Source organism: Electrona antarctica, assembly GCF_951216825.1.
Source record: "Electrona antarctica genome assembly, chromosome: 21".
Lineage (NCBI taxonomy): Eukaryota > Metazoa > Chordata > Actinopteri > Myctophiformes > Myctophidae > Electrona > Electrona antarctica.
In genome coordinates, this window is record NC_136802.1 from 34,032,170 (window position 1) to 34,048,379 (window position 16,210).

At 48.6% G+C, this 16,210-nt stretch overlaps 1 protein-coding gene across 1 annotated transcript in view; it reads left to right on the forward strand.

Annotated features, from left to right (window-relative positions):
* Nucleotides 1-16,210, forward strand: part of camta2 (calmodulin binding transcription activator 2) — a 30,148-nt gene that overhangs the window by 8,319 nt on the left and 5,619 nt on the right. The window contains 14 exon segments of the mRNA XM_079491583.1: nucleotides 1,315-1,490; nucleotides 1,492-1,586; nucleotides 2,443-2,802; nucleotides 3,089-3,819; nucleotides 4,622-4,883; nucleotides 5,839-5,965; nucleotides 7,106-7,243; nucleotides 8,735-8,913; nucleotides 9,908-10,095; nucleotides 11,414-11,492; nucleotides 11,856-12,444; nucleotides 13,033-13,233; nucleotides 14,037-14,317; nucleotides 14,885-15,069. Of these exon segments, the coding sequence (XP_079347709.1) occupies nucleotides 1,315-1,490; nucleotides 1,492-1,586; nucleotides 2,443-2,802; nucleotides 3,089-3,819; nucleotides 4,622-4,883; nucleotides 5,839-5,965; nucleotides 7,106-7,243; nucleotides 8,735-8,913; nucleotides 9,908-10,095; nucleotides 11,414-11,492; nucleotides 11,856-12,444; nucleotides 13,033-13,233; nucleotides 14,037-14,317; nucleotides 14,885-15,069 (3,591 nt within the window).

A 16,210-nucleotide genomic window follows, 5' to 3' on the forward strand; every position in this document is an offset into this window, starting at 1 on the left:
TGAGACAATATTTTGATGACCGGTGGAGTCAAAGAGACAGCAGGCGAGACATGCATGAGAACTGGAATACTGTACGTTGTATTTTGGCTAAACAATAAGAGTGCAGAGGGGTGTCCGTCCAAATGTAGCGGCGGACGTCAGTGTTCTCCACTGGAGTCGGGAGCAGAGGGGGGGGGGGGGGAGGGGTGGTGCACATAGGTTGGTGAACCAATTGGAAGTCGCCCGGCGGTCTCCAGCCGGGAGACGGTCCGCCCCTCTATGCCCAGAAATGCATACACTGTAGGTCTCGTTCAGGTTAGAATTAGGGTAGCCTCTAGACTAGAGAGTTAGGTTCATAGGGTTAGGGTTAGTGTGCTCTAGAAAGGAGGATTCAAATGTTCGAGTGAAGAGTTTACCGGGGAGATGGAGAGGAGTGTGATGCCTCTGTGGTTGCTGCAGGTCAGCTGATCTCCCTTTCGCTTCCAGAAGGGAAGTATAATGCCAGTCATCATCATCAGGCAGCGACTCAGAGACCCACACATGGTTGATGGTCTGTGTGAGCCAGAAGATGATGTTGTCGCCCCCCCAGCCTTCAGCATCTCTTCTGTGATGTTAGAGCCTTGTCAGAGCTGCTTTGACTTCAGCTGGGGAGACTGGGGGAGCAGTCTGAGCTCTTCCGGGGCAGGAGGGTGGGTTTAGGAGCTCGCACCCGAAATGCTCCTTCCAACGACTGATGCAGTCGGCTTCGGTTGAGAGGACGTTGCCAGCCCTGTCCTTGACTAGGAAGCAGCGTTGGCGGGGGCCCGCTTTCCCTTGGCGAGTTTGAAAAGCTGCCACAGGTTGTTGTTTTGGGAATCTGTCTCCATGGCTGTCGCCTGATTGCTCCAGAAGTTCTACCTGTTGCGTCGGATAGAGATGTTACATTCGGCTGTCGAGGCGTTCCTCAAAGTCAAAGTCGTACGATTAGTCACAGACGTTACCGCAGTGAAATTTGTTCTCCGCATTTGACCCATCTCTTGGAACGGTGAGCCGCAGAGTGCGCCGCGCTCGGGAATCATTAGTTGATTTGACCCCCAATCCAACCCATTGATGCTGAGTGCCAAGCAGGGAGGCATTGGGTCCCATTTTTACAGTCTTTGGTATAACCCGGCCGGGGATCGAACCCTGACCTCCCAGTTTCAGGGCGAACACTCTAACCACAAGGCCACTGTCTGGTTATTGGTTACAATGAGAGTCAAACGGTGACTCATAAGTTAGAAAAAGAGCGCCATCTATACAAAAAAAACTCTTTGGCAGTGAGTGAGTTATAATTACCACGTGTTTCTCCTCCTTCAGCACCTCCACATCCACCAACGGTTTCTACGGCGACCGGCCACCGGGGGGCGTGGCCGCGCTGATCGTCATGACGACTGCTCCCCCGGCCCCCCATCCCTCCTCCTCCTCCTCCTCCTCTAAGACCCCGCCCCTCCCTTCCATTATGCCCCTCCCCTTGCTCCTCCCCTCCCCAGTCCTCCTCTCCTCTCCCCCCCCTGCCCCTGCTCCTCCCGCCACCCCCCACAGCGGCGGTGACCTTCGACCCGGACTCCTTCCTCAACTCGCCCAAACAGGTCAGTACAACTACAGCTGAACCGCTGGTGCATAATGTCTATATTTTCAACAGTACCCCCAGTACAGTGTACCTCTGTAAGCTTTTTCAGAAGTGTAGCGAAGTCCATTCCCATCTAGTCTCGCGTTGCCAGACCGTTGCCTCTCTTTTCAAATGCTGCCGTCATTCAGTCTGGAGCAACGGAAGCTCTATCATGAGTGAGCGATAAAGCCTCCTCCCCACTTCCGTTTAGTCTTTAGCCACGCAAATCGGTGTAGAGTTGCTGCTTCTTTGCCTGGAAAGGAGCCATAGCTTAGGTGGTTCAGGCATCTGGTTAGGATGCTTCTCGAGCGTCTCCACAGGGAGGTCCTCGATGCACGTCCCACTGGGAAGAGACCCCGGGGCAGACCAAGGATCAGATGGAGAGATACATCTCCACACTGGCCTTGGAACGCCTCGGGATCCCCGAGGAGAAAGTTACTAATATTGCTCTGGACAGGGAAGTCTGGAGCTCTCTGGTGCAGCCACGGACCACCATTTGATGACATTTAGCCTCTCAGACCCAAAACGTTTGAATATTTTCTTGTCGTTGGATAAGATTTTGTCCACAATTCCATGCTGTACTATAAGGAGAGATAACATTTTACGCTCTCAAGAGTTACAGATCTATAAGGGTCCAGTTGGTTACCAACTCTCCATCATTTAGCTGGGGACCACCTGGAATCCCCTCAAGGACCACTGGTGGTCCCCGGACCACTGGTTGAGAACCACTGCTTTATTGTTTATCCTTGACGCTTCCTTAATTAGAATAAAGAACATGATGAACTTGTTTCTTTCTTACTTATTAGACGTCTAACAAAATCTAATCCAATCAACAGGGCCAGACGTACGGCTTAGGGCCTCCGCTAAGCCCCACCCCTTCCTCCTCCCCCTCCTCTTCTAACCCCTCCCCTCTTCCGCCGGCCCCTCCCCCCGGCTCGACCTCCCCTCCTCGGCCACTCCCCCTCTCGCTCTCCCCTCCCTCCTCCTCTCTCTCTCTCTCGCCCCCCTCCTCTCTCTCCTCTCTCTCCTCCTCTCTCTCCGAAACTCCGCCCGCTCCCTCCCTCTCTCTCTCTCTGAGCCCCTCCCTCCCTCCTCCACCTCCAATCATGTCACTCTGCGTGGAGCTGGGACCGCCTCCGGGACCTCTAGCCACCCCCCCTCTGGGGGAGGAGAGAAGCAAGCAGGCCCGCCTCCAGGTGAGTCTTTTCTGCTCTGTCATTGGCTGGCATCACAACGCGTTGTGAGTAGTAGGGGTGGGCAAAAAAAAGTGTGGAATTTGCAGCTCAACTAATTCATCCTATATTGTATGATGCAGCACAATTTCACCATAAATGAATATATCTGTGATACAATTTTTGTTGTTGACTGTTGTTGATTTAAAGGAAGGATAAAGGATAATAACGATTATCGTCCCAAGACTATCATTTAAGTAATTATTATCTTAAATATTTAATTAAATTCTTCTTGACTGTTTTCTTTCAGGAAAGCGCCGCCCCATCCCTAAGCCCCGCCCCATCCCTGCTGTCGCCGGGGCAACAGACGGGAAGTAGCGTTGCCGCCTCTCTGATGCTGGTTGGCCCGGCCATGCCCCCTCAGCCGCAGCCGGCCAATCACATGACACTTCTGCTGGGACACGGTCAACAACAGAGCCCGCTACCGTCTTTCCCGACAGCCAATCAGGGAAGGAAGGAGAGAGCGAGGGAGGAGGAGGAGAGAGAGAGGCAGAAAACGAGTCAGCCCTTCTCGCCCTTCTTCGCTATTAACCCCAATGCTAGGAATGCTAATACTAGCCTGGCTACTAGCGTCCATCATGCTAACCCGGCCGCCGCCGCCGCCAACCTGAGGAACACTAACGGCGTTAACAGCCTGGCGATCGGCGGCCTGAGGAACGCTAGCGCTACTAGCCTCGTCAGCCCGGCCGCCGCGGTCAACCCGAGGAGCGCTAGCAGCACTAGCCTGGTCGGCGCCACCCACACTAACCCAGCCGTGGTCGGCCTAGGAAACGCTACCAATAGCCTGTTTAGCCACCATGCTAACCCCGTCACCGTCGTCAACGTGGCTAGCGTTAGCGTCCGCACTAGTCCCGGCGGCGGCGGCTCCCCCGCCGGCGTGCGCGTCAAGGAGGAGAGGGGGCGTGGCTACGACCACCGGGAGGACACGCCCATGGACACGACGCACTCAGAGGCGGAGCCTGGCGGTGTGGAGCGCGGAGGGTAAGCCAGCCTGTCGCGATTATTACATCATCGCCTGATCGCAATTATTTGAGACAGTCGCAATTATTTTTGCATAATCGTCAATCGTTTCCATGATGAAAAATGTCCATACATTTTCAGAAATAGCAGATCGTGTTGTGTTTAAGCTTGTAGATCAGCTTGTAGATCAGCTTGTGGATCAACTTGTGGATCAACTATCTCCGCTATTGCGTACATTTTTTCGAAAGAAAAATATATTAAATGTGTCAGTGTTTTCTTTGTATGTGTAAGTTTGATTTAGTCATATCTGCCCCTTTGCAATTTGTGATGACGAAGCCTAAACGGCAAACAGAAATACAAATTGTAACGTTCCAATGTTCAATGCAAAAAAATAGACACAATTAAAATCGTTTTAATTAGGGATGCACAGAATATTTGGCCACCAAAACTATTCGGCCGAATATTCGTATTCGGTTCGGTTGATTTTAGAGCCGAAACCGACTAGTCAATGAACCGGGGTCACCTTTTGTAACCTACTGTTTTGTTGACGTGGTCAAAATGTAATCATGTCTTTTTTTTCCACTATCATGTAGCTATGCAACAAATGTATGGCTATGGCACAAAAATTGGTAAAAAATGATATAGCCTATAATATTAATCATATTCGGCTATTCGTTATTCAGTTTTCGCACAACTGTTTTCTATATTCGGTATTCGGTTTCGGCCAAGAATTTCCCATCCGGTGCATCCCTAGTTTTAATCACAATTATTTGTGTGACAACAATCAATCGTCAACTTAGATGTTTGTGATGGTGACTGACAGGCCGAGCGGAGGAGGGGAGGAGCATAATCTCGGCGACATCTCGTTCGACAGCCAGTTCCCCGACCTCATCTCTGAGCTCATCACCGAGGGGGGTGCTAGCCTCGCCCCCAGCCCCGCCTCCAGCCTGCTGGGGGTGGGCCTTCGCTACATGGTCCCGCCCTCCCCCTTCCTGCCCTTCCCCCCACTCCCGCCTCCCCCCTCCTCCTCCGATGGCCGCCTGGCGACCATCACTGACTTCTCGCCGGAGTGGTCCTACCCTGAGGTGAGAATATCGTTATTATTAATATAGTTTGCACACAAGTGACACAAGTTGAGGGGAGATTAAGCAGGCATATTTTCACGCCCGCGGCTGACTAGACCTGGATTGTGGTGAGCTTTTTTTCCTCCACGCTACGCGTCCCGCGCCCCTCGTCAGCTGACCTGGAGCAGACCTGTCGCTGGTCCAGGCCACAACTCCTGCGTCACTCGCTCCCCGTCTGAAAGGACCTTTAGACTGACGTTACTGGCTTATCTTTGACTAGAGTGGTGACCGTGGGGCCTCTACGACGGTGCCTGTTGGGCACTGGCCTACTTAACCCATTTAGGCCTGACGTAAAAAAAAATAAAAAAGAATATATATTCAAAGATTTGTGCCGCATTTTCACGATTTTTCAAAAATAGCAGACCTACAAGCGCCACTCGGTGGCGCGCTATGAGCTTGTAGATCTGCTATTTTTCAATAGCTAAAGCATAACATAATGCTAACACCAAAAGGGGTTCCCGCCCAAAATGATGCAAGTTGGAAATATTGGAGATATTATGTCTGTGTCCCTTTTATGCCCGACGTCAGAATCATGTCAGATTTGTGTATGTGTCCCTCTGTGTCCCGTTATTCCTATATATGGAGTTCTTTGTCAGCCATGCCCAAATATGGAGTGTTGTTGTGGTCAGAACAGGCCAGCTCCATATATGGACGCTGGGCAAGGGCCCGGTGCACAGCCCGGGCAGAGGCCTTTCGGGGGGCGGTTCTGGACAACCGTGGGTCCGACCGACTCGACACCGGGCACTGCACCCCCTGCGGTGGTGTGGAACGCGTGTGTCGCATTTGAAGTCGGTTCTCGAGTTACGTGGATTACACACAGACAGACAGACAGAGACTTTATAGCATTTATAGATGTGTGTGTGTGTGTGTGTGTGTGTGTGTGTGTGTGTGCGTGTGCGTGTGCGTGTGCGTGTAGGGAGGCGTCAAGGTGCTCATAACAGGGCCGTGGTCAGAGCTTTCGGAGCGCTACTCCAGCGTGTTCGATCAGAGCGCCGTCCCTGCCTCCCTCATCCAGCCTGGAGTCCTGAGGTGTTACTGTCCTGGTATGTGAAGTTTTACATCTCTGTTTGTCATAGCAAAATAATTGGTTACTTAGATTGAGTGAATAGTTTCTGGTCCAGAGGGGCGGGTGCCAGACGGCTCCTATTGGTGCCGGCGTGAGCACGGCGATGGATCCTATTGGTTCACTGATCTGAGCACCTGTCCCCTCCTCCCGTCCCCTCCCCGGTAGAAAACAGCGGAGAACACTCACCAAATTTGGAGCGACGCCCCTCTGCACTGTTATTGGTTAGCGAAATACAAGTTGACTTCCTATGCCAGATATTCCAATGGGTTTCCCCAGGTGTTTCTTTTTTAGCCGAACGCGAACGAAATTAAAAGCCTGGGTACCGACTAGGCATGTAACGATATATCGTATATCGATATATATCGATATTAATCCCGACGATATGAATCGATTCATTGAAATAAAAAATCGCGATTTTCAAAAAAAAAGAAAACCTTTTTTTTTAGTTTTTTTTTAGGGGGGGCTAGTGTGTGATGTGAAATGTGAGCTTTAGTCATATTCCATCATATTCAAGTGCTTTTGGAGAGAAATGATAGTCACTTTCAGTAGTAGAGCACTGTAGAGGGGAGCTGTGTGTGTCTGTGTCTGTGCACAGGTGATGATGGTCGTTGATGCTCATCAAGGAAGGCAATTATGTTTCTGCACTGTCAAAAGTAATGCTACTTCTTTTGCAATGTAGTTAAATAAAAAATCTCAGGGGGGAAGATAAATTATATAAAATTAAAACGGTAATTTCTCATTAAAATATATATTTTTTTTAATATCGTGAAAAATTGTATCGTGAACCTCATATTGTGATACGAATCGTATCGTGAGTTGAGTGAATCGTTACATGCCTAGTACCGACGCTACCATTCCAATGTCTCACAGACTAGTCAGAGACACTCTGCTCTCCTACTAGGACCTCTATCCAATCATGCTTTGTGCGATTTGCACAAATGACTTAGTGATGGCTAGCGCTATTATTATATCTTAAAGGTATGGTTAAGCTTTTATTACATGTTTACATACATCGTTTTAAGCTGTGTGTGTGTGTGTGTGTGTGTGTGGTGTGTGTGTGTGTGTGTGTGTGTGTGTGTGTGTGTGTGTGTGTGTGTGTGTGTGTGTGTGTGTACAGCTCACTCAGCAGGTTTGGTGTGTCTGCGTGTCATAGACTCTTCGGGCTGCGTATCCTCGTCCGTTCTGTTCGAGTATCGAGCACGAAACTCCGCCTCCTTACAGCGGAGCTGTCAGTTAGACTGGCTCTCATTGGATGGTAAGAAACAAACCCCGCCTCCTCCTCCCACGATTTTGCAACCCATTTTTCACCCAGTGTCAATTATCTAATCAATTGTAATCCTGGGTGCTACACCTCCTCTGCCAACCTGGGGGGAGGCAGCGGACTGACCTCATGCTTCCTTCTATGCATGAGGAGTCCAAGCCACTTCTTTTCACCTGACAGGGGGGAGTTTCCCCGGCCGGACGTAGCGCGTGGAAGGAACACGTTCCATTCCGCACATCAGGCTGGCCATGGGGGAGGTAGTTTAGAGACCAGTATTACTGCCTGTTTTTTGTGAGGGTACCTACCCTAGGGGACACGGGGAGAACATGTGAGGGTACCTACCCTAGGGGACACGGGGAGAACATGTGAGGGTACCTACCCTATGGGACACGGGGATAACATGTGAGGGTACCTACCCTAGGGGACACGGGGAGAACATGCAAACTCCACACAGAAAGGCTGCCTCGGGTATGGGCACTGATGACGCGGAGGAGAGAACACGCCCCCAGCGCACACAGCGTCCAGGACCTTCCACCTTGCACACCTGCCACCTTGCACATTTTTATTTAGTTTTAGTCTTTTGAATAAAACTAAAAATATATGTTGTAGTGTTTTAGTTATATTTTTGTCTGAAAAGTTTACGTGTCAGTCTAGTTTTAGTTTAGTAAGGTATATTCAGTGATTTCACTTAATTCAAATATCACTTATTGTTTCTTATTTTTTGGATAATCCTCCCTACTATAAAGTGTACTGACCATATAAGGAGTTCCTCCCTGTCCCCAGTGAGCCCCTGGAGTCAAAAAACCCTAGTTTCGGTTTGGGCTTTGGGTGGCAAAGCTTTCATCCAATCAGGATGAGAGGGGCCTTCCTCCAATCATGATCGAGTGGGGTGGGCCTTGGTGCACGTGCTGTTGGTCTGTTGTACTTCCCTCACTGTAGAGCGTGTGCATGTGCACATCTTGTTACCAGGGCGGACCGTTTTTTCCTCCAAATCACCCAAATCACTGAATGCTCCTTTAAATATCATACAATTTTAGTCGACTGAATCTACATGATTTACTGATTACTACTGATTTAGACGACTAAAACGAGCTTGTAGATCTGCTATTTTCATAGCGCAACTCCCGAACACAACCAAACATCTCTTCTCCACTAGTCCCTCCCCAACATTTTAGTCCTGTTTATATTTGTTGACGAAATTGTCAGTATATTTAGTCTTAGTTTTAGTCATCGTAGCTTAGTCTGTCTATCTAGTTTTTATTTTGTTTTCATCAGTGAAAACGGGTACTCGACGAACATTTCTCTTCATAGTTTTAGTCGACGCAATCAACACATGCTGTCAGCTAGACTGGCTGTCATGGAATGGTAGGAAACGCCTCGTTTCTTAACCATTACCATTTTACTTACGGGGTTTTGCTTCACACCAGTTCAGATTAATCATTATTATATTTTATATCACAGATATTATAATATTTAATTTTATAGATAATCAGTTCAGAGTGTGCATCTTGGAGCGCTTGGAACAAATGGAACAGCGGATGGTTCAGATGAATCATCACAACAACTTCAGCAACAATCAGCGACAACATCAAACGCAACAAAATGGCTGCCAGGTGGCCACGCCCCCTCCTCCTCCCCCGCACACCGCTGAAGACCGCACCCAGGTGAGGCAACGCGCGCGCGCACACACACACACACACACACACACACACACACACACACACACACACACACACACACACACACACACATTTTACTGCCACAATTGTTTCAGTCACCTGACGTTTGAGCAGTTTTTACTTGTCAGCAATTAGACTGCTGAACAAGAGCTATGTCTGATGCACAGACATGTTTTAACAGGGACTCCTTTTATTTATACACGTACACACATTAATTCATGACCTTTTATTGATTATGCACCCACAATCGTCATATTACACATTTACAAACATTTTATGCTCCTCTCTTCTCTCTATCCTTTTTAACTGCCATGAAGAGCCTGCAGTGCAGCACAACCACGTTTTTCACCCACCTTACTTGTAATGTGACGATAAAGATTGATTCTCTGATTCAGTCAAGATCATTTCAGCCGGATATCTTTTATTTTAAGGACCAACAACTCATTGGCCTATAGAACTGGAAGTAAAATTGGCTAGTCTATGTTAGCCGCCATCTTCTTTTTATAAGTCACCCGAAACTGACATTTTGTAACCACCAACGTGGTGACGCTTAAAGGCTCATTCATAGTCTGGATTTTCGGTGGTGAGGTGACCACCGGAGCTGAAATAATGTTGAGCGGTGGTGAGTAAAAACAGAGAGAAGGGCTGGGGCGGTGGCGGTGGTTTGCTCTTCACCACGGCTCAGTGACGTCATGTTGTAGTTCGGTGGTCACCTCACCACCGAAAATACAGACTATGAATAATGCTTTAGTTATGAGCCGTGGTCACATCGCTGTTTTGAACAAAACCTCAATCTGGGATTCATTCATGTCATTTTGGTGAAATTACATTACATACGTCTATCTGTCTGTCTTATCTGTCTGTCTGTCTTTCTCCCTGTCTGTCTGTCTGCTTGTCTGTCTCTCTACCTGTCTGTCTGTCTGCCTGTCTGTGTCTCTACCTGTCTACCTGTCTGTATGTCTGCCTGTCTGTCTGTCAGTCGTCTCAGTGGTTTGAGAGGAGGATCGTGGGGGTGTGTCAGAGGATGATAGAGGGCGGAGCTTGGAGGAGAGGAGGGGGCGTGGCCGAGAGGCTCCGTGGGCCCGCCCCCCACCGAGGAATGACCCTGCTGCACCTCGCTGCCGCGCAGGGATACGCCCACTTGATACGCACACTGCAGTACTGGAGGTACAAACACACAACTTACAATGTAGGCATTTAGCAGACGCTCTTAATCCAGAGCAAGAACAACACATGGTAATACATAAATAGTCATCTAGGATCACAAGGGGGGGGGGGGGGGGCAGGGGGGGCTAGTGTGTGATGTGAAATGTGAGCTTTAGTCATATTCCATCATATTAAAGTGCTTTTGGAGAGAAATTATAGTCACTTTCAGTAGTAGAGCACTGTAGAGGGGAGCTGTGTGTGTCTGTGACTGTGCCCAGGTGATGATGGTCGTTGATACTCATCAAGGAAGGGAAATTATGTTTCTGCACTGTCAAAAGTAATGCTACTTTTTTGCAATGTAGTTAAATAAAAAATCTCAGGGGGGAAGATAAATTATATAAAATTAAAAAAACTGAAATTTTTCTTTTAAATATATATATATTTTTATCGTGAAAAATCGTATCGTGAACCTCATATCGTGATACGAATCGTATCGTGAGTTGAGTGAATCGTTACATGCCTAGTATACACTATAGAGTGCTATGTCTACATAAAATGCTAACAAATTACATGAGTTTACCTTTTGCATACGCCGTAAGGTCATCGAGGCTAGGGCAAGTGCTACAGGCTAAGATGGAGTCTGAAGAAGGTGGGTTTTCAAACTACGGCGGAAGATTGGGAGTGAGTCTGCAGGTTCTTAGCCTCGGAAACCCAGATGGTTTTATTTCCAGGAAGAAAAGAAAAAGTCTAGGCAAAAACCCATTAAATTGTGGCATACATGCATTGTGGCGTGAACGGGTCTCTCTCTATCTGCTAATTACGGATGGTCTGCAGCTTTATTCAATTGACACACACACGTGCGCGCGCGCGCGCACACACACTCTCTCTCTCCGTCTCTGTAATTAATCAGGCTCATCTGCTGCAGGTGCGTCTAGTTTCTGCCGGCAGGATAGCTAACCGTCTGGGCACCTAGGCTGCTAAGCCAGCCTGACGGCGTGCCGTGGGTTCGACTCCCGATCCCGACGGCCTTTGCCGCGTCTCTCCCCATTTCCTGTCAGTCTACTTTCAACCTATCAATAAAGGCAGAAAAAGCAAAAAAAATATATCTAAAAAAGGATAGAGATGCCTATGCCATAGAAAGCATAGGTCTGTTCCAGGCTCGTTGGAAAGACGAGTCTCTCTTCTTTCCACCACAAAAAAACCCCAAAATATTGCAACCCTGCTTTAGCCGATCTGTAGGCTGCTTTGAAACATGGACTTCTCCCATAACTGTTTGTGCGTGTGTGTGTGTGTGTGTGTGTGTGTGTGCACGTGCGTGTGCGTGTGTGTGTGTGTGTAGGAGTGTGAACAGCGACAGTCTGGAGTTGGAACAGGAAGTGGACCCTTTGAACGTAGACCACTTCTCCTGCACCCCCCTGGTAACACACACACACTATATAAGTCTCAAGTAGAAAAGGGTCCATTTGGTTACCTAGCATCTGCATTACTTAATATACAAGAAGTCTACACAATTAGAGAATAGAATAATTGTTATTTTGATTTGAGTTTGCCTGTTATCTCTCCTTATGGTACCAACATCAATACAGCATGGAATTGTGGACAAAATCATATCCAACGTTAACAACGTTCTTTAGTTTTGGGTCTGAAATGGTGGTCTGTGGCTCAAATGACCAATAAATAATGGACCTTGATGTAAAAAAGGTTGAAAACCACTGACTTAACGTCGCATGTGTTTTCCAGATGTTGACGTACGTTGCGCGGTGTGTGTTTTTTTTCCCCAGATGTGGGCGTGCGCGCTAGGCCACCAGGGGGCGGCAGAGACGCTGTACCTGTGGAGGGCGTCGGCTCTCGGCCTTCCTGATTCGCTGGGCCGCCTGCCACTTGCCGTGGCGCGCTCCCGAGGCCACACCCACCTGGCCTGCGCGCTGGAGCGGCTGCACACACAGCGCACGCGCACACCAGAAGATGTGCACAGCACACAGCGCACGCCAGAAGACGTGCACAGCACACAGCGCACGCACACGCCAGAGGACGTGCACACACAGCGCACGCAAACACCAGAGGACGTGCACACACAGCGCACGCACGCACACACGCCAGAGGACATGCACAGCACACAGCGCACACATACACAGCACACGCACGCGCAACGCACGGCCGAGGAGATACACACTCAACGCACACACACTCCGGAGGTGGCACTGCCGCTAAACACAGACACACACACGGCGGTCAGGGACACACACACACCCATGAGAGAGACGCACACACCCGTGAGAGACACGCACACACCGGTCAGGGACACACACACACCCGTCTCTCCGCAGCCGCAGATGTCTCTATCTCCGCTGTCTACAAGCCCAGACACAGGTAACACACACGCACACACGCACACACACACACACACACACACACACACACACACACACACAGTTTAACATTTTTTTTGTTTAACTACTCTCAGAGGCGTATCTACAATAAGGCGAGGGCAGGCGTCCGCCTGTCCAAATCCATTTCTGGCCTGGCCAAAATCCATACAATGAGAAAAAAAGAGGACAAAAACAAGACCTGAGAACTATTAATGGACAGCTGATTGGCCGCTGCGGTAGAGCGCGACCCTCAATCACCCATTGGAATGTAAATGAATGCCTTTCAGCCTTTGTATACTACTCGTCTGGCAGGTCTTTGAAAACCTTTAGTGCTAAGATTGTGCAGGGAGACGACAATTAACACAGCATTTTGCCTGCCCAAAACGTAATTCCTGGATACGCCACTGACTACTCTCCTTGTTGATGTAAGGCCATTTAAGTCAACATATAACATTATGTGGTGATTTTCATGATTGATTCATCGGACGATTTTTTTAAACGATTCATCGGATTATGGAACTTATTTACTCTCTCTCTCTTTCTCTCTATGTCTCTCTCTCCTCTCTCTCTCTCTGTCTCTCTCTCTCAGGTCTCAGTTCGTCCAGTTCCCTCCCCTCCCCCGGTGACCCCTCTTCCCCCTCGCCAAGCTCTGCCTACTCCAGTGGGCCCGCCCCCATGGACACCTCCCCCTCCCTCTCCCCCTCCTCCCCCCTCTTCCCCCCTCCCCACCAGGGCTGGGCCGGCTCCGAGGACGAGGAGGGCCAATCGGATTTGGGCACAGGTGACCACGGTGAGTAACCGCTGTTGACGGATGCTGGCTTCGTTGATCGATTCAACACTTCATTGACAAGTGTGTTAACTTGCCCCCCTGTCCTCCCTTTGCCAGGCTTATTTTGTATTGAATTACGTTTTAAGTGGTCACACAATAGTACGATCGCACCCCAGACCGTTGGTAATGAGAGCCATTTGCTGGGCATTTGCCCAAAAAAGTCTGCTTATAAAATCGTCCATGTAATCCATAGTTGGAGTCAATTAGCCCTTCGCTACGCCCCACTCCTTCTCACCCATTGAGATGCATGTTAAATGACGGGATTTCTCTATGTAAATAATCGATCATTTCACTAGCAAGAGCTTCAAAATGTATTCTAAATCTACGGCTGGCCGTACGGCGTGACAGGGTCACAAGCTAAATCGTTTGGGAACCACTAGTTTAGGGTTAGTGTTAGCCTCGTGTTGCCAGACTGTTGTCTCTCGCAATTTTTAAGCGCTTCCGTCATACAGCAACGGAAGCTCTATCATGAGCAAAATATGAAGCGGAAGTGGAGCCTCCTCCTCCCCACTTCCGTTTCGTCTAAATATAGACCATCTAAGCATATAGCTTGTTGCTTAGCAGAAATGGAAATAAAAAGATATTGTGAAATATATGAACGGAAATGGCAGCTTTCTTAATTGGATTTGGGGAGATGTAGTTCCTCTATTTAGCATTGGGAGATTGTGGAATAGTTCTCTGGCAACACGACACTAGGGTTCAGGCAGGGTTAGCGTTGACTTTAAGTAACGTCCTCTGCGTTGTGTTCTTTCTTCCGACCGTAGGCGGCGTGACCCCGCCCCCCAGGAGAAACAGGGCGTCGTCGCCGCCTCTCTTCCTCATGGACTACGAGAACGACGACCCCTCCCCCCCCACCGCGCACACACACTCCGCGCTGCACGCACACCACACACACCCCGCCCACACACTCCACTCCACGCTCTCCGTGCACACGCACACACACCCACAGGGCCGCCGTCCTCTGTCTCCGAGGTCGCTGGAGGAGCAGCTGTTGAGTTACCAACGAGAGAACGAGGAGAACGAGGGAGAGGACGTGCCCACGCAGGTGAGAACCGCACGACGCGTGCACACACACGCACGCACACGTAAGCTTGTTGATCTGCTATTTCTGCTTTTGTATTTAATTTTTACCATTATGCAAAAATTGTGATTATCTCAAATAATTGCGATTAGATTGTGTAATTCTTGTGACAGCCCTAGCCAGCAGGTCCATTCAGCTTCAGTTCTTCTTCAGCGCTGATGTTTATTGTTTAGCGCTCAATACTAACCCATTTTGGGGCGGGAACCCCTTTTGGTGTTTTAAACATTATGTTATAATTTAGCTATTGAAAAATAGCAGATCTACAAGCTCATAGCGCGCCACCGAGTGGCGCGCTATGAGCTTGTAGGTCTGCTATTTTTGAAAAATCGTGAAAATATTTATTTCAGAAAACTAGAGGATTTAGAAGATTTTTTTTTAATTTTGAGGTCAGGCCTAAATGGGCTAAATCGTCGCTACCTCGCGTTCTCAATACGAATGCTCCTGAAGACGGTAAAAGCGCTGTGTATTCGCAAAAATGTATTCGGTACGGGTTTGAATTATGTAAATGAGCAGCGAACTGTCCACTTCCAGGTTGACATGGCGACGCTGGCGGAGCAGATCATCGAGGCCACGCCCGAGCGAATCAAACAGGAGGATTTCCCCAGAGGGGCGGAGTCACCACTGAGAGAGAGGCGGGACAATCCGGCAATCGCAGACACCTGGTTGGCTACCTACCTGGAAACGGTCGACACACACTCACTGGCCCCGCCCCCCAGGTAACTTTTACTTTGAAGAGAATTTTTTACCTGGGCCAAATATGTCTATTGTGCCGAATATAAGACGACTCTGATTATAAGACGCCTCCCATTTTTTTGTATAGACTAATGTGTATAGACTAATGTGTGTAGACTAATAATAGTATTAAAATGTTATTGTCTTCATTATGTCCAATGTATTTGTATTTAGTTTATAAAGTTTACATAACTATAATGAAATGCATTTGAAAATTAAATGAAAAAAATACTTTTCAGGATTCCAATTGAAAAATATCAAAAGATTATTCAGGATTTAAATTCAAATAATAGCAAAAACAGCTGATCTAGATCAAGCTCATAAGCTCACAAGCTCATAGCGCGCCACTCGTTGGCACGCTATGAGCTTGTAGATCTGCTATTTTTCAATAGCTAAAGCATAACATGATGCTAACACCAAAAGGGGTTCCCGCCCAAAATGGATTAACTTGGCCATCTTTTGAACCACTCTTTTGGAGATGGTCACGTCCTTCATTCTTCCATCTTACATCACAGCTGTAGACGTCTGTTGCCCGCCTGTGTTGCTTCAATCACTGGAGCCACCGCTCCTTACTGGCCTACCGGCATGTGCACTTAAGCCTCTCCAACTGATCCAAAACGCCGCAGCTCGTCTGGTCTTCAACCAGCCAAAATTCTCACATGTCTCCCCCCTGCTCCGCTCCCTGCATTTGCTCCCAGTCGCTGCCCGCACAGAATACAAAACTCTGATGCTGGCATTCAAAGCAACCAAAGGTATGGCTCCCCCATATCTTGCAAGCATGATTGAACCCTACAAACCCTCCCGCGCACTCAGATCAGCCAACGCAGGAAAGCTGGAAGTACCCTCACTAAAAACGCCGGGACAACGCTCCACACGTCCCAAACTCTTCTCCCTTCTGGCCCCAAAACTGTGGAATGCACTCCCCGTTGCAATCAGAACTGCAGCATCACTCCCAATCTTCCGCCGTAGTCTGAAGACCCACCTTTTCAGACTCCATCATGGCCCATAGCACTTATCCTACCCCCTTAGATAGCACTTTTTAGACTTAGATAGCATTTGAAACAGACTTATAGCATGTCATGTAGACAGCACAATAATTGCATTGTATGTAGTCATAGCACATCA